Source organism: Dreissena polymorpha, chromosome 4 (assembly GCF_020536995.1).
Source record: "Dreissena polymorpha isolate Duluth1 chromosome 4, UMN_Dpol_1.0, whole genome shotgun sequence".
In the NCBI taxonomy this organism is placed as follows: domain Eukaryota; kingdom Metazoa; phylum Mollusca; class Bivalvia; order Myida; family Dreissenidae; genus Dreissena; species Dreissena polymorpha.
Window position 1 is genome coordinate 130,233,283 of NC_068358.1, and position 16,102 is coordinate 130,249,384.

The following is a 16,102-nucleotide window of genomic DNA, read 5'->3' on the forward strand; positions in this document are numbered from 1 at the left end:
GGTACTGTTTATTGGTATCTTTTCGGCAATAATGTGAGTCAATTGTAGGGAAGGTCACTCTTATGTGTTCACGCACAGATTCTAACATATTTTCAGGGGTTCTATTAATTCGACTCCGTTCAGACAACCCTCTTCCCTTTTTCCCGGCTACACCTATATTCTCAGATTTACTATGTGATGTTACTACAACTATGTTTGAAATGGCAAGGGTGTGTTTGAAAAACATTTTGCAAACCCTTTTGTTGTACTTAGACCGATATTTGGTAGAAAAAACTTGTATGAGTATGTCCGTCTTGATTCCAATTTTTCTATGCCACGAGCCTTTTGTACTTTGTTTGAGAATTTTAAAATAAAATTCCTTTGCCTACTTAGACAACCAAGATTCCAATAGGAATGAAAGATGTTTTCTCCGTTGGCCTTGTTAAAGTTCTCGTGGCATTTGAACCTGCAATTACAGCCACAACCAGATTTTAGTTCTCTTTGTCTCTTTGACTGACCTAGTTTGTTTTTATAAATTTTACCCTAATTTCTTAGCCTTTTAACTATCTTTTATTCTTTTCCATTCTTTTTCGTTCCTTACCCTCTTCCTACCCTGTCTGATACCTTTGACATTTTCGGTGTGTGTCTTATCTGCAGTTGCATTAATTGTTGTATCAGTACCAACTGTATCCGATGTCATATCTTGACTAACTGTAAAATTTACAAGCACTCTATCATGAGACTTTTTACTAAACCTTTTACTTCTTTTAGCTAATAACCCAGACGAAATGAAGGCCATATGACCATGGTCTACAATGGTAGACAATGAATAAACCATGGTCGACCATGGTCATATGACCATGGTTTATCATGGTAGACCACATTTTGTTAAATAGCACCAGTCTTTGACAATGGTCATCATGACCATGGTCAACCATGGTCAAATAACATGGTCGACCATGATCAAATACCAGGGGTGGCGAAATCAAATGTCCGAGTTGCCCGAGTCGTACATTTGCTTGTCTGGGCAACTGATTTTTTTCAATTAAGTTGTCCGTGGACAACAAGTTTTTTTTAAGTCGGGTCCAGGTATACAAAAAAAAAAATACATTGTATTAAAGCCGTAATTAAGTTTTACAACCGGAAGTTGACACGCGATTACATTGACAGTGCTATTTGCGGAGCAATCAAGCTAAAATACGTGCACTCTCCTGCGCAGTGAGCTCCCTTATTCTATAAGAGACTGGAGCATGCCGCATTTTCAACATTCAGCCCGACTGTTAGACAGTGTACAGACTGGTTTCTTTATTTTTACAATCAGACAGAAATAAAAAGTATCAAACTAAGATAATCAAAACACGGTTTACCTTGTTATTTAAGACGACGTTAATGGTAAAGATGGAACATTTTGTTTTTTTAAATCTTCAACAACGGAGCAGAAAACCGAAGCTTTGAGCAGTCCAACTCCCAAAAAAACTAAGAAAGATTATGATAAAAATATGATCTAAGTAAACGCACCAGAACTTTTCAAGAAACTTAGCTAACAGATTTTCAATGGTTACCAGTTGATGATAATCAAATTGCTACCAGTAGCGGTGCAGAGCCTCAGTCTGATGAGGTCCACATATTGGACTAGTTTAATTTGTTAAGATTACGATGTACTAATGTTCAACACATGTTTTTATAACACTAGCTTTGGAAGATTAAAAGTTTGAGGAAGTCTTTATATTGTTTATAATATACTGCTATAATGAATGTACCATTGAAATACAACTATAAACAAAACAAGCAAATCATACTCATTTTGATATATTCCACATTATTTTACATTAATCAATAAATGCGTTCATAATTTATATAAACAATTACGGACAAGTGTAGTTCAGCAACGGACAAGTTAAATTTCCTAAATGGCTGTCCGTGGACAAGTATAGTTTTTTGAGATTTCGCCACCCCTGAATACCATGGTCATGATGACCATGGTCAAAGACCGTGGTGCCATTTAACAAAACATGGTTGGCCATGGTCTACCATGGTCATATGACCATGGTCGACCATGGTCTACCATGGTCATATATATGGCCTTCATTTCGCCTGGGCTTGCAGTCATTTACAGGCTATTTTAAACTTGAATAGGTCTTTACTTCTAGGTCCTTAAGTTTAACATGACATGCCCTTATCTCTTTTACATTCCATTCCAAATAATTTCCACACTAGTACAAGTTATATCAAATAAAATTTGATGCACACACTGGAAATACCAAATAACTGAAAATGCAATGTGAACAAGAGATGTGTTTGTCAGAAACACAATGCCCCCTACTGCGCCGCTTTGATTTTTTATTTGACCTTGAAGGATGACCTTAACCTTTAACCACTCAAAATGTGCAGCTCCACGAGATACACATGCTTGCCAAATATGACGTTGCTATGATCAATATTGCAAAAGTTATGACCATTTTTCGAAACCTTAAAGGTATGCTCCAGCCACAATATCAAGTTGCTTTGAACAAGATTGAATCATAGTATAGTTGCATTTAACCTAAAAATTTACGGAAAAATCCGACGTTTTACCTGCGAAATCGGTCATAAATCACACTCTTTATAATACCTGGACGGAAATTACCGGAAATTCTTCCGGAAACTAGCGAGGAATTCATCGGTACGGTGACGTCACTCTAAGGACAACTCCAAACAAAGCAAAATGGGGGACAGCGACAGCAGCCGATCAAGCGATAGAAATAGTTACATTTCCGAGTCGTTAACTGAAGATGAGATGTCTGATGTTGAAGAAAATGCACAGCCATATCAGTTTGAACCGATATTGAGAAGGAATGAGGAAGATCGCGGCGATAGACGACCTGAATTGCCAGGCGAACAAGTGCCTGAAGTGGAAATCCGACGAGGCAACTCGAATTGGTACGTTAAATTACCGGTGAATTTCAATATTGATTATGCGTTTTTCTTACTTGCCGAACTTACACTTGGTAGCAAGTTAATTATCGAAACATCAACTGCAATCTTGATCCGTTATAAAAGCGTACCTCGTTTGATAGTTATGTTAAAATATAAGTAGAAGGTGTATCACCGTGATTTAAAGTTTTCGATCGTTTTTAAATTTTGTGTTACTTTTACTATCTTATATATTATTTGAATGCAATACAGTAACGTATTGTACATATTGTATTGATACAACATTTTATTAACAACTGCTTGTGAAACAACATCCAAAACTATGGATTTCACAGTGATTTATTTGTGTGTATGATTTTGATTTCAGGTGTCTTTGTTCAAACTGCCCAGCCATGGACAGTGAGGTGGAGTCAGTGTGCTGCAGAGAGGTGGAGAATGTCGACATGAAACGTGACAGCTTCAGCAGTGAATCACAAGAAGCCCTCCAGTGCATCACAGAACACCCAGGCTTCCGGACAGTCTGTCTTGACCAGTATGTCCTGGAAACGGCCTACTACCAGTATGTCCAGCAGTATGGGCAAATGCATCACCAGGCTAATGAGTAAGTTTTTATAATTGTTGTTCCATCAACAACAAACATTTGCTTAAGCTTATTTTGATATCATTCGTTGGAATCTGTTGGTGGATCGTAAATAGGATCATACAAATTGTATAGCTTTAATACTCTTAAGTAACAATTACTATATTTGTTTTTCTAATTTTTTTCAGGCGCATGCGGTATGTTGGTTATAGGCAGCTTGCAAGGTGGTGCTGGGGTTTTCTTGGAAAAGAAGTACGTGTTGTACTCCCAGCTTGCTGCGTCCAAAGAATAAGGGACCAGTTTCCATCGGACCAATACAGAGGCTTCCAATGGCAAACTTAAGAATGAGAACATCATTATCCTGTAAAATTGTATGATTTTGTGAATATTTATTTGAAATAAAATTGTAGAGTATTTTTATTGTTATTTTTGTCAGAAACAACAACCACAAATATTGCAATTGTTTGTAAAGCAATGTAAGCAACAAAGGATTATTTGCGCTCGATTGGTCATTGTCGGCTCGGGTACTACTTACATGTACCCCGGGTACTCTTAAGTATACTTACATGTACCCCAGGTACGGTAAGTATACTAAAACGTACCCTGGAAATTTAAAGCTTAATCGGTCGTTGTTGGCTATTTTTTTAAATTAAATATATTCACATTTATGTCAATTCCCTGTAAAATGGCCTCTATATTATCGAAACTCATACTCACAAAGCATGTTGATACAGTTTTTTAAAAAGAGAAGTTTGTTTAAGATAATCGGTAGCGCGTTTTACAACATAGTACATGTAAGAAGTACCCGAGCCAACAACCAATGGAGCATTATTTGCCTTAAAAGCCGCCACGAGTCAATATCCTGAAACTGACATTAAAGTATCAGCAGTTACATTTGTTATTATTGTTAATGCTTAGCCTTTTTTTTTAATTATCAGTTACCTCTTCAAAATTATATGTGTCAATAATTGGGCTTAATATGCTATGTGCAATATTTTTCCTCTGGACTAATGTATTTTGTTTTCGAAATTTCAACACATTAAATATTGAGAAAAAATATTCCAATCACCAATCGGATACAAGTATCAGTTTTATCCTACTCCCTGAACCAGAAGACTGCCACGCAGGCTCAATTCTCTATACCCGGGTACTTTCTATCGTTTGCTTCAGAAATAAATTTCAAATGTAATTGTTTGATCATGCTCATCTAATGTATTTCAGAGAACTTGAGGGCTATACACTTGCAGTTATTATATTTAAACATACATAAATTATTTTGGTGTCTTCTTTTATGGCCATTTTTGACCTGATAAAACCGAAATATCTTAATAAATTGAAGTTTGAAATAGCTTAAGTATTCTAAAAATATAAATGAAAATAAAAAAGACTCCGTTGTGATCCTGTGAACCCTGTTGAACAAACTTGAGTATCATGTTAACACTGTATTTGCTAAATTTCCTAATAGATACATTATAGGAATTCAAAATCTACTTGAGATTCTTCGAAAAAGTACCATGTATATGCATTGGACATGGACAACGTTTAAATTTTTAAACAATTTTATTCAGTTATCAAAACCTGGAAGGTCTATTTGACGTGTGTGCTCATATGAATGTGCACATACGGCTACAACAGTAACAACTAAGACCGAAATAATTTGTGTGTAGTATTTATCAATAATCAAGCAAATGAAACAAACAACAATTACTATTTCTATACATTGCCTCAACAGCACTTCAGGCAATGAGCTTATAGAAAATCTTTGCACTTACAAACATTCAGAGAATTAATAGCACCTACAAACATTAAAAAAACAAGACACAAACATAATGTTTAAAAATAGCTGTGTGTGTGCACCACGAATGCCTTTTGACAACACTAACACACTAGTAGCATAAACGCTTAAACCGCCTTGCCACAACTGTTTGCAGTTCCTCTTCTGTGGGTCTGCGCTTGCCATTTGTTAATGGAGGTGGAGCAGGTGTTGCCATCACTGTCGGTTGGTTCGATTCACATATTTCAAACACCATATTCATGAGCTTGTCCACATAATCAAACGTTTGGTCAACCATTGTTGGTTTCATTGAGAAATCATCCCCACTCTTGTATTTTGGAAATACAACCACATGCTTCTCTGTCCCGTCCGTATTTGTTGCCACTTCTCTGTGGACGTTTTCATTAAAATGAAGTGCTGCGATAATCTGCCTACAGGCTTGCCCATGATATGAAAAGCTCATCATCTTTGGGGCAAAGTGATTAATGGTGGCGTGGAAACTTTCCAGTGTAGACGTCTGGTAGCCAGTTGACAGTTTAGCCACATCTGTGCAAAGGCGCTTGCTGAGAACTATCTCCTCAACCTTCACAGCTGCTTTGCTTCCTGAAAAAGGGTTTAAAAAGGTCACCAAAATCTTAGTTAGAATATATTTCATATTTTCACTATTTTAACTATATATGTCACAACTAGAGGGAAGGAAAATTGAAAAGGCATCAGCATTATCGAGTGCTTTGGCGATATATCATGTGACAAGAGAACTTCCAAGTACATGTACAATTAAGAATGAGATGCTTCAGTTATGGTTTATGTGCTATAAACATCTTCAATAAGATCTATTTACATGAAGTTTCGTGTTCGTAAATATTTTTAGAGTTTTTGTCCGGACACAATTTGGGACAGCTTACGGACAAGCTTTATCCTATAGTCTTGTACTTCAGAGAGCATTTAATTTAAAATAACCTCTTTGATAAAAACAAACCTGGTTTCAACCAATCCCTATCAGCGAGCTCCTCATGTTGACTGTCGGTGAAGGGACCATCATGGCGATGATGGATGTTCTGTATGTGGTTGGAGACAGACTTCCACTTGGACACGATCACCGCCCCATCTTCATCTGAAGTGGAGGCTGCTGCCCAGTACAGATGGTTCGTGATGCTCTTTATCCACTTGAAGAGATGATCACAATCCTTCTGCTTTGACAGGGCAACCAGCTTCTTCTTGACAGCTTAAACACATTCAAACAACACCACATGCAGTTTCATGTGAAATAGCTTAAAAAGAAATAAAAATGCTGTTGATTAAATTTTTTTTTTTTATGTCTTACAGTGAACTAAATGTAGTGTATCCTCTCTATGTGATGACTATATCAACTTATCCCATTTAATAAGAAGTACACAATAACACAACTCCAACCTCATTCAACTGAAGCCTCTTTTCAAAGTTGATTATGAATAAAATCAGATGAAATAGTTAAAATCCTGGATACCTTTAGCCACATGCCAGACGTCATACGAATGCTTGATCTCATGATGGTTATCTCTCAACCATTTTTGTATCTGCATGTGGCGATCTGTTACAATCTCTTTTATTTGTATCCCCATCTCTTGTAAGGCAGCAATGCCTCTCTTCAACCCTTCAAGTTCCATGTGGTAGCTGGATGCCACTTCATTGCTCTGAATGTCAATTAATAACAAATTAAATTCCAATGAAAAATAAATGGGTATCACAAACAGAACAATTAACATGATATATATCTAATAAACCACTAGTGTTTTTGTTTTCTGTGTCTTGTAAAGCATGACCTTATTCTGAAATTTGGCACTGAAATATGGAATCACAGTAGCAAGAGATATATAATTATTGATAATTTAATCTAATCAATGAAAACCTGGTATAAAACATTGAACTAAGACCAATGTCTAACCTGCACTAAATGAAGGCCTATGACATGCCCAGTTGCTATGTCAATCAAGCTATAGGTTCCATATTTAGCGCTGTGTCCAGGGCTGTCACATCTGCCATCGCCAGCTAGTGTGACACTCCTGCCATCTTCCCTGATGGCAGTCAATGCAGCGGATGTATGCTTTTTCCAAACAGCCTCCACAGCTGGCCACAGGAATGATCTTTGATGCTGGAAGAATGTGCTTATCGAAATGCAAAGTAGGTTCATAAAAGAAAAAAGTCTCAGCACTTTTGTAGGTGTGCAACCAGCAAACAGTATTGCTGCACTGAGAAGCAGATTCCGAGCTGGAATGTCTTGCACTTTTGGCTGGGACTCCCACCGCCGTGAGTAGCCACATTCACACGTCTGCCTTATGGCGATGTATGAGGCTGATGTGTCCTGCTGCAGGCAACCGACATTGAAGGCACGTCTTGAACAGCTCAAGCAGGTTCTCTTCAAATACCAAGTACTTGTTCTGCTCTCGGACATCAGTTCTGAAATAAAACAGCATTTTGCTCAAAATCTATTGCAAAGAATTATCAGTAAAAACTCACTAATTTAACATGTTACAAAAATACCCATGTACATTTCTGTATAAGTCATTCAATAATATCAATTTTTCAAATTTGTTCTCTAAATGTGTAAGCAAATTAAAACTAGTGACCTCAAAATCAATAGGGGTCATCTGCGAGTCATGATCAATCTACCCATGAAGTTTCATGATCCTAGGCGTATGCGTTCTTGAGTTATCATTCAAAAACCATTTTACTATTTCAGGTCACCGTGACCTTGACCTTTGACCTAGTGACTTCAAAATTAATAGGGGTCATCTGCGAGTCATGATCAATGTACCTATGAAGTTTCATGATCCTAGGCCCAAGCGTTCTTGAGTTATTGTCTGACAACCACCTGGTGGATGGACCGACATGAGCAAAGCAATATACCCCCTCTTCTTCGAAGGGGGGCATAAAAATAAATAAACACATTATACAGAGCTCCAGATAAGCTTCGTTTTATCGTTATTACGATTTGTTTTTAAAGAAAAACGAAAAGAAAATCAAAATCCATCGTATCAAAACGAATTGAGACAGACAGATCCTAATTACGACCGGCCGTTTGATCGTATGAAATTTCCGAGTTCTGTGCTCCGAAAGTTAAATGCTAACGAGATATGCAATATCGGATTCGTGAAATAGTTGATTGAAACCAGTAATATTCGCATTTCTTTTCCGCTCTTCTGTTTACAAAATTAAACAAGGCGGCTGTAAAGCGTGGACGCGTTCAACAGAAACTTTATTCTGCGACAGCGCCAAGTATACTTGGTTTCATTTCGTGGCGAGAACAATGTCCAAAGTCTATTGTTGGCAGTCTATGATCTTATATAGTGTCAACAGCGGTTGATGAGGTGGAATCGATGATCTCCAAACCCAAACATCGCGGTATCACTCAAAAACAGATCTCGGCATAGACAAATTACTTTCCCTGGTTAAAGATAAAAGGCTCGGATGCCGATATTCATTTGAAATGTTCTTCTTGTATTAAACACAATGCGGCGTCTGTCTGGGCGAGAGAAGGCTTTTAAATCCAGAAAGGGACCGGTATGCACACAGTAGCTCATACAAAGGTCAATGGAGTTAAAAGTTTAGTTTGTTATTATATATTTTTCATTATAAGAAAAAAAACTATTTGAAGATGATGAATTTGGGAAAAAAACTTATTGCGAAAAAAATCTTGTAGTGAAAACTTATTGACCCAAAACCTTATCTGGAGCTCTGATTATAAGAAGTTTTATTATTTAAAGTACTGGAGACGGCTTTTTAACCAAGTTTTCTGACGGACAAAACTGAGTATTAGATTGGCGAATGTAAGATTTTCAAATCATTTTGCACATTTGTTATCCATTATGGGACGGTGTGTCGCACGAAAGAATTACATCAATATCTCCAAGGTCAAGGTCGCCACGACTAAAAATATATTTATTTTGAAACAAAGGGGGTTAATTATAAACAATCAGTTCAGTTTGAGTTGTCTCCCTTTGTCAGACTGGTTTTGTTACTTTGTCCCTTGTTTCAATTTTAGTTTATAAGGTGAACAACACTTAGCATGTGAATTACTTTGTTACTTCTTCTTGATCTGCTTCTTTGCTGCACGTCTGGTTTAAGTGGAAGTCAGGGTCAGCAGTTACATCATCCTCATAACCGGCTGAAAAAACAGACTGGAAGGAAGTATCAATTGGGTTGCTGTAGGTGGTGGGCGGTGCCTTCCTTGGTGTTGACGTTAGTATAATGCTCTGATCCGAAGACAGTAACTTGCACTGGACACCGACTGACATGCAATTTGTGGTCTGGCACTGGACCCCAACCGAAGCCATCTTGACTGCATGCTTGCCAAGAGTCTGTGTACCTGAAACAAAGCAACAAAAACTAATATGATATTTGAAGGATAAGTTTCTGAGGTTTGAAAACAATAGTTATGATACTTAGGAGAATAGTGGCCATTACAACAATATTGTTTTGACACAGTTGCACAGACATTCCTATACTTTGGTTAATTAGGTTAATGCTTTTTTAACCAAAACAAAAGTAACAAAAAGAAGCTGGATCTTATACAATTTCCTTGAAAGTAGGGTTCTAACGTATATAAAAACAACAGTATAATATCACTCCAAGTTAATATATTTTCAAATGTATGCTTATCAACTTCATATTTCTATTTTCTGATATTTCCTTACCTTTTGATGCATGCCTTTCACGTATTTTAATATTAGTTTGGCAACCCTTTGCTGACATCTGCTTCTTTTGCGGGGCTGTTATCTGTATGAAAACAATTAGTACTACATAAAAAGTGTTTCTTCATGCCGCTGCAATTATTTTATTCACAATTAAAGTGAGATTTAAATATATATCAATCTGTAATATTTTAATCACAATATGTTGAAAAAAACAACACCAAATTATAGAACAGGGTGGTGTTGCATTTCATTAAATCTAGCTAGTGAAATTATGCATTGCACAAAATCAACCATTACATTCTTGTTTCAGAACAATCGGAGCATTTTTGATTAATAAGATGTGAATCCTAAATATTAGTTAATAGCGACATGTTATCATTAAGAGCAATAATGAGCCATGTTACCATTTAGAGCAATAATGATCCGTGTTACCATTTAGAGCAATAATGATCAGCGTGGTCTGTAGATCTAAATATAGTATCACGATGTACATGCATGATACATGATGCAATGACTGTTTGTACACAGTACAGTAGAGTGTAATTTCCAAATTAAATATTGTGCTTCATTAAATTTTTTGGACACATGTTCTTCTGAAAGGTTCTCCTACTGCACAGTATAAATATAAAGTTTCAAGAAGTGAATTTTTGTTCACCAAACATTTGTAAAGATCTTGCATACACACTTATAACAGCCATATACATATTATTGCTTTCTTTCGTTTCGCTTGATTTACTCTTCTATAACCAATTGTGGCAGGACATTTACAATCAGTAAAATGTTTTTAAAAGCAAACAAATACACACTAATAATTAAATAACAGCACGTACCTGCAGTTCAACGACAGGCGTATCCTCATCAAAGCTGCTGCTGTTGTTGTTTAGGTCCACCACTTCATCTTGCAGTTCTGGTTAAATAGCTGGTTCAGTGCACTCAATCTGTAAGGGTTATTTGACTTTCGATTAGGAAAAAACATTAATTTGAAAAGGTATCGTATTATATAATTATAATTATATGTAACAATAAATAGTCTTTTTTTGTCTAGGCAAATAACAGCTAGAGGCCACTATGGATTGAAGTTATAAGTAGCCAACATTTTAGCCAACTTGATTTTTGTAACCAAATTTGTAAGAGATTCAGCCAAATTTTATCCAATCATTTCGGGCAACATAAATGTGTTAAGTGTTTTATATATATATATATATATAACTTATTACATAATTTATGTAGCAAAACATTAATCATTCATGATACTGGTAGAAAACGTGTGGCTTCACAAAATAATATATTCGAGACAAACATGCATGTATTATACACCAACAAAAAATTTCGGGGATATTATACATTGTAAACATAATAAGTTTTCAATGAATATAGTTTCATTTATATACCTGCACAACATTTAAAAATAGACCCGGCAAATTTTGTGTTCTTAGTTACAACCGAAGCAAAGCAAAATTATAAGCTCCTGTTAGCACCGCATAACAACAAAATAAATATATATATTAATATAATAATATATATAATAATAAATGAAAGAATATTAGATGAATAAATGAAGATTAACAAATTTCTACCAGAGTCTGGACTGAGACAATCTGGGGCCGTTGCACTTCCAGCTCAGATGGCACTAGATTACTCTTGCCCACATGTGATGGCACCATCTGCTGCTTAGCCTCTGTATGCTCATTCAGGATCTAAAATATGAATATATTTGGATCTCTCAACAATTTTGTATGTCAGCATGAACTATTTTTAACTTGTAACATCTACACTTTAAAAAACAAGGACAATTTGGCAAAAGTAATTTTTGAGCCAGAGGAAGCCCTACATAATAATTGTTTTGTTATACGACGCATTTTTATATGACATCGTGCAAAACATGGACTGTTGAACTAGTAAACTAAAATAAATTCTGCGATTTATGTTCCATTATTATTGGCATTAATGCAATTACTACCATTTCTACCCTAAACAATATTTCAAAATAAGCATAACAAATAATTTAACCACTTTATCGATTAACTTTTATACAATTTTAATTTAGTAACAGCTATAATTTTTATACGCCCGTATAAAATACGGGACGTATTATGTGAAACCCCTTGGCGGCGGGCGGGCGGGCGGCGGGCGGGCGGGCGGCGGGCGGCGGGCGGAAGGCATCACTTTGTCCGGACTCTAATTCAAATTGTATTCATCCGATCTTCACCAAACTTGGTCAGCAGTTGCATCTAGTTGATATCTAGGCCAAGTTCGAATATGGGTCATGCCGGGTCAAAAACTAGGTCATAGGGTCAATAAGTGCATTTTCAAAGGGGCCACTTTGTCCGGACTCTATTTCAAATTGTATTCATCCGATCTTCACCAAACTTGGTCAGCAGTTGTATCTAGTTGATATCTAGGCCAAGTTCGAATATGGGTCATGCCGGGTCAAAAACTAGGTCATAGGGTCAATTAGTGCATTTTCAACGGCGCCACTTTGTCCGGACTCTAATTCAAATTGTATTCATCCGATCTTCACCAAATTTGGTCAGAAGTTGTGTCTAGATGATATGTAGGTCAAGTTCAAATATGGGTCATGCCGGGTCAAAAACTAGGTCACGAGGTTACTTAGTGCATTTCAAGCATTTAGCATGGTGTCCGCTCTCTAATTGAAGTAGTTTACATCTGATCTTCACCTAATTTGGTCAGAAGTTGTGTCTAGATGATATGTAGGTCAAGTTCGAACATGGGTCATGCCGGGTCAAAAACGAGGTCACATAGTGCATTTCAAGCATTAAGCATGTTGTCCGCTCTTTAATTGAAGTAGTTTTCATCTGATCTTCACCAAATTTAGTCAGATGTTACATCTAAGTGATATCTAGGTCAAGTTCAAATATGGGTCATGCCGGGTCAAAAACGAGGTCACATAGTGCATTTCAAGCATTAAGCATGTTGTCCGCTCTTTAATTGAAGTAGTTTTCATCTGATCTTCACCAAATTTAGTCAGATGTTACATCTAAGTGATATCTAGGTCAAGTTCAAATATGGGTCATGCCGGGTCAATAACTAGGTCTTGAGGACACTTTCAAGCATTGAGCATGGTGTTCAAAACCTTCGAACGGGCGTATCTTGTGACAGTTTGGCACTCTTGTTTTATATTAATTTCTATTAAAAAGAACAAAACAAATAGCATTATCAACAAGTGAAACCATAATAGCATTTACCCTCTGGACTTCTCTTTTCCTTACAGTAGGCCTTTGCACCTCTGAAACAAGGTTACTTGTTCGAACATTATTTCCAAACAGCGTCGGTACTGCATCTGGGTTCAGGGCTGGCTTACACGGCAAACCCAGCAACCACTTCGTCCTTGTTGATGAAGAGAACGACTCTAACGTAAAATGCATAGAGCAGACTAGCTGGGTTGTCGCCATCTTTGGCCCGTTCCACTCGGCTCTTGTGGTCTGAATTCCACGAATCCAGAGTCTTCTTTGGGCCAAGTTCTGAGGAAAAGTATGGAAACTAACATCGTTACTCTTCCTATTGACACATCCACCAACACAGCAATGCGAATGGCTCATTTCAGGTCCAAAATATAAAAAAAGTTCGTCAAAATATCTCGCGTTCGCTATCGTGTATAATCAAAACAAAGTGGGAGTCCGTAGAGTGACGTCACACAACCGTAACTTACGAATAAGACCGAGCGTGGCCAATGGCGAAAATCGATTTGCGAAGGTGCAATACCGGGCTCTGATTAGTCGGTAAAAATAGTCTTTTCAGACGTCACATTTCGATAAAAGACGACAAATGGTTAAAATCAACTATTATCTAACAAAAAACAGGGAAAAAACGGTACCTTATTTTATCACTGGAGCATACCTTTAATGCAAAGTGTGACAGAATTTCAGACAGACTGACAGTGCGATCACCTTCGGGGGCATAAAAACTACTTCACCAATACAACTTCTTCAACAGTTTGTAAACATGGTAAAAATTGTGAAGGATATAGGTGCTGCTAACAAAAACATAAAAATTAATATTATTCATTTCTGTTGAAGTTAAGTGAGTTACAACAATGTACTTCATTAAAAAGGTCCTAAAACTGCTTAAGAGCTTGTTATCATTAAAAAATGCAACAGATATTTAAAGGTGATACATAAATAATATGAGCATTTGAATTAATCACAAAACATGCAATATTTTCATTTATGATACAAGTTGATGATTGAAGATCACTAGCAACACTCACACAGATAAGCATGTCAAATACAGGAGTGCAAAAACAATTTTCTTTTGCTAAAATGTTTTACTTTGTATAATGTTTTTGAATAAATTTTTGTACGGCGTGCACTTAAGCCGTCACATCTTTTATTGACCCAAACTTGTTTTTAATGACCGACAGAAAAATGTTATACAGCCTTCGGTCAAACTGTACGTGGTTTGGCATCTAATTTTGAATTAGATGCTTTTCCTGTTACGGAATGTGATATTATGTAGCTTTCTGGGAAAAGCTTTAACATCAGAATTTTGACGGCTGAATACATATTATCTTCATGTGAAATGGAATCTTCTAAGTCAGACATGGTGTGATTGTTGTACTTTACTTCATCATTGGATGATAACATTTCCGATGGGCTTGTTGGTGTTTCCGATTTCAATGACGATGGGCGTGTATGTGTTTCCAAATTCAATGACATTGCCAACTCTTTCTCATCAGATGTTGTCAATAGTATTTTAGGTGGAGCAGTAGACAGACTTTTCTTCTTTTCGAGTGGTTGATCTGAGTCGACTTGCTCTTGGTCTGATCTGATCTTTCTTTTGAGACGACGGAAGTCGTCCTTAAGTGTACGGAAATCTTCTTTTAGGGCATTGAACTCCTTCTTAGAAACACAGCTGAAAAACAAACAAGACATGTTTTTGTTACAGGATGTGATAATAGTCCTCAACCAGTAGTTATCCCCCGCCAGAGGCGGAGGGATATTGTTTTGGCGTTGTCCGTCCGTCCGTCCGGCTGTCCGTCCGTCCGGCGCTTTTGTGTCCGGAGCCATATCTTGGAAATGCTTTTGCGGATTTCATTGAAACTTCGTATGAGTATATATATGCATAAGAGGATGATGCACACCAAATGGCATTGTACACCATCTGTTAAAAACAGAGTTATGGCCCTTTGTATCTTGAAAAAATGCTTTTTACTATAGGCACTTTTGTGTCGGGAGCCATATCTTGGAAGTGCTTTGGCGGATTTCATTGAAACTTGTTATGAGTATATATATGCATAAGTGGATAATGCACGCCAAATGGCATTGTATACAATCTGTTAAAAACAGAGTTATGGCCCTTTGTATCTTGAAAAAATGCTTTTTACTATAGGCACTTTTGTGTCCGGAGCCATATCTTGGAAGTGCTTTGGCGGATTTCATTGAAACTTGGTATGAGTATATATCCCGCGCCAGAGGCGGAGGGATATTGTTTTGGCGTTGTCCGGCTGTCCGTCCGTCTGTCACTTTTGTGTCCAGAGCCATATCTTGGAAGTGCTTTGGCGGATTTCATTGAAACTTTGTATGAGTATATATATGGATAAGAGGATAATGCACGCCAAATGGCATTGTACACCATCTGCTAATAACGGAGTTATGGCCCTTTGTATCTTGAAAAAATGCTTGTTTGAGTGTCAAATATAATACTCTTGTGTCCAGAAGCATATAGGCGGGGGATATCAATTCAACGAATTTGCTTGTTTTACTGAGGATGTGGTTTTAAGTTTAAGAGTTGGAGCATTAATTAAGTTTCAGAGAATTTTTTTCCTTTGTCCTTCAATGTAATATAAACCTCAGACAGAACAAAAATAAATTGTCGGGTATTAACTACACCCTGCCATCTATATAACGCCACCAGCGACACCAGGTGTAGTACAATAAATTGCTGTTTTGTCAAATAGTCTAGCTAACAAGAGCCGCTAGCGGTTCCAACGCCCGACTCTTTGTGTGCTGGTCGATGAGATCTAACTACCTATGAAGTTTCATGTCGATATCTTATATACTTTTCAAGATATGAGCCACATCAAAGTTTTTGCATGCGGACGACCCTGACACAGACGCAGTTATGGCAATAGCCAGATTTTTTCTTCAAAACACACGGGCTTAAAATGAGGCCATAGTGATGCAAAAGCTATTATCCTGATTTGATTTATTGGTGTTTTATGCC

At 37.0% G+C, this 16,102-nt stretch overlaps 2 protein-coding genes across 2 annotated transcripts; one reads left to right on the top strand and one right to left on the bottom strand.

The window, feature by feature from the left end:
* The first annotated feature begins 3,265 nt into the window (after positions 1 to 3,265).
* On the top strand, positions 3,266 to 3,832 carry LOC127876483 (P2X purinoceptor 7-like). Its single transcript, XM_052421796.1, has 2 exons — positions 3,266 to 3,493; positions 3,661 to 3,832. The coding sequence occupies exons 1-2, from the start codon at positions 3,285 to 3,287 to the stop codon at positions 3,812 to 3,814; spliced, it is 363 nt and encodes a 120-aa protein (XP_052277756.1). The 5' UTR covers positions 3,266 to 3,284; the 3' UTR covers positions 3,815 to 3,832.
* Positions 3,833 to 5,210: 1,378 nt separating this feature from the next.
* Positions 5,211 to 6,907, bottom strand: LOC127876462 (uncharacterized). The gene is made up of 3 exons (XM_052421768.1): positions 6,733 to 6,907; positions 6,226 to 6,471; positions 5,211 to 5,849 (listed from the first exon to the last, which is right to left on the bottom strand). Exons 1-3 carry the CDS (start codon positions 6,890 to 6,892, stop codon positions 5,359 to 5,361), a joined length of 897 nt encoding a protein of 298 aa, XP_052277728.1. The 5' UTR covers positions 6,893 to 6,907; the 3' UTR covers positions 5,211 to 5,358.
* Positions 6,908 to 16,102: the final 9,195 nt, after the last annotated feature.

Coding starts and splice junctions, on each gene's coding strand:
- LOC127876462 (XM_052421768.1), bottom strand. CDS start 6,892: ATGGAACTTGAAGGGTTGAAGAGAGGCATTGCTGCCTTACAAGAGATG. Junction 6,472..6,732: donor CGTCTGGCATGTGGCTAAAG/GTATCCAGGATT, acceptor AATGTGTTTAAG/CTGTCAAGAAGAAGCTGGTT. Junction 5,850..6,225: donor TAGGGATTGGTTGAAACCAG/GTTTGTTTTTAT, acceptor ACCCTTTTTCAG/GAAGCAAAGCAGCTGTGAAG.
- LOC127876483 (XM_052421796.1), top strand. CDS start 3,285: ATGGACAGTGAGGTGGAGTCAGTGTGCTGCAGAGAGGTGGAGAATGTC. Junction 3,494..3,660: donor ATGCATCACCAGGCTAATGA/GTAAGTTTTTAT, acceptor AATTTTTTTCAG/GCGCATGCGGTATGTTGGTT.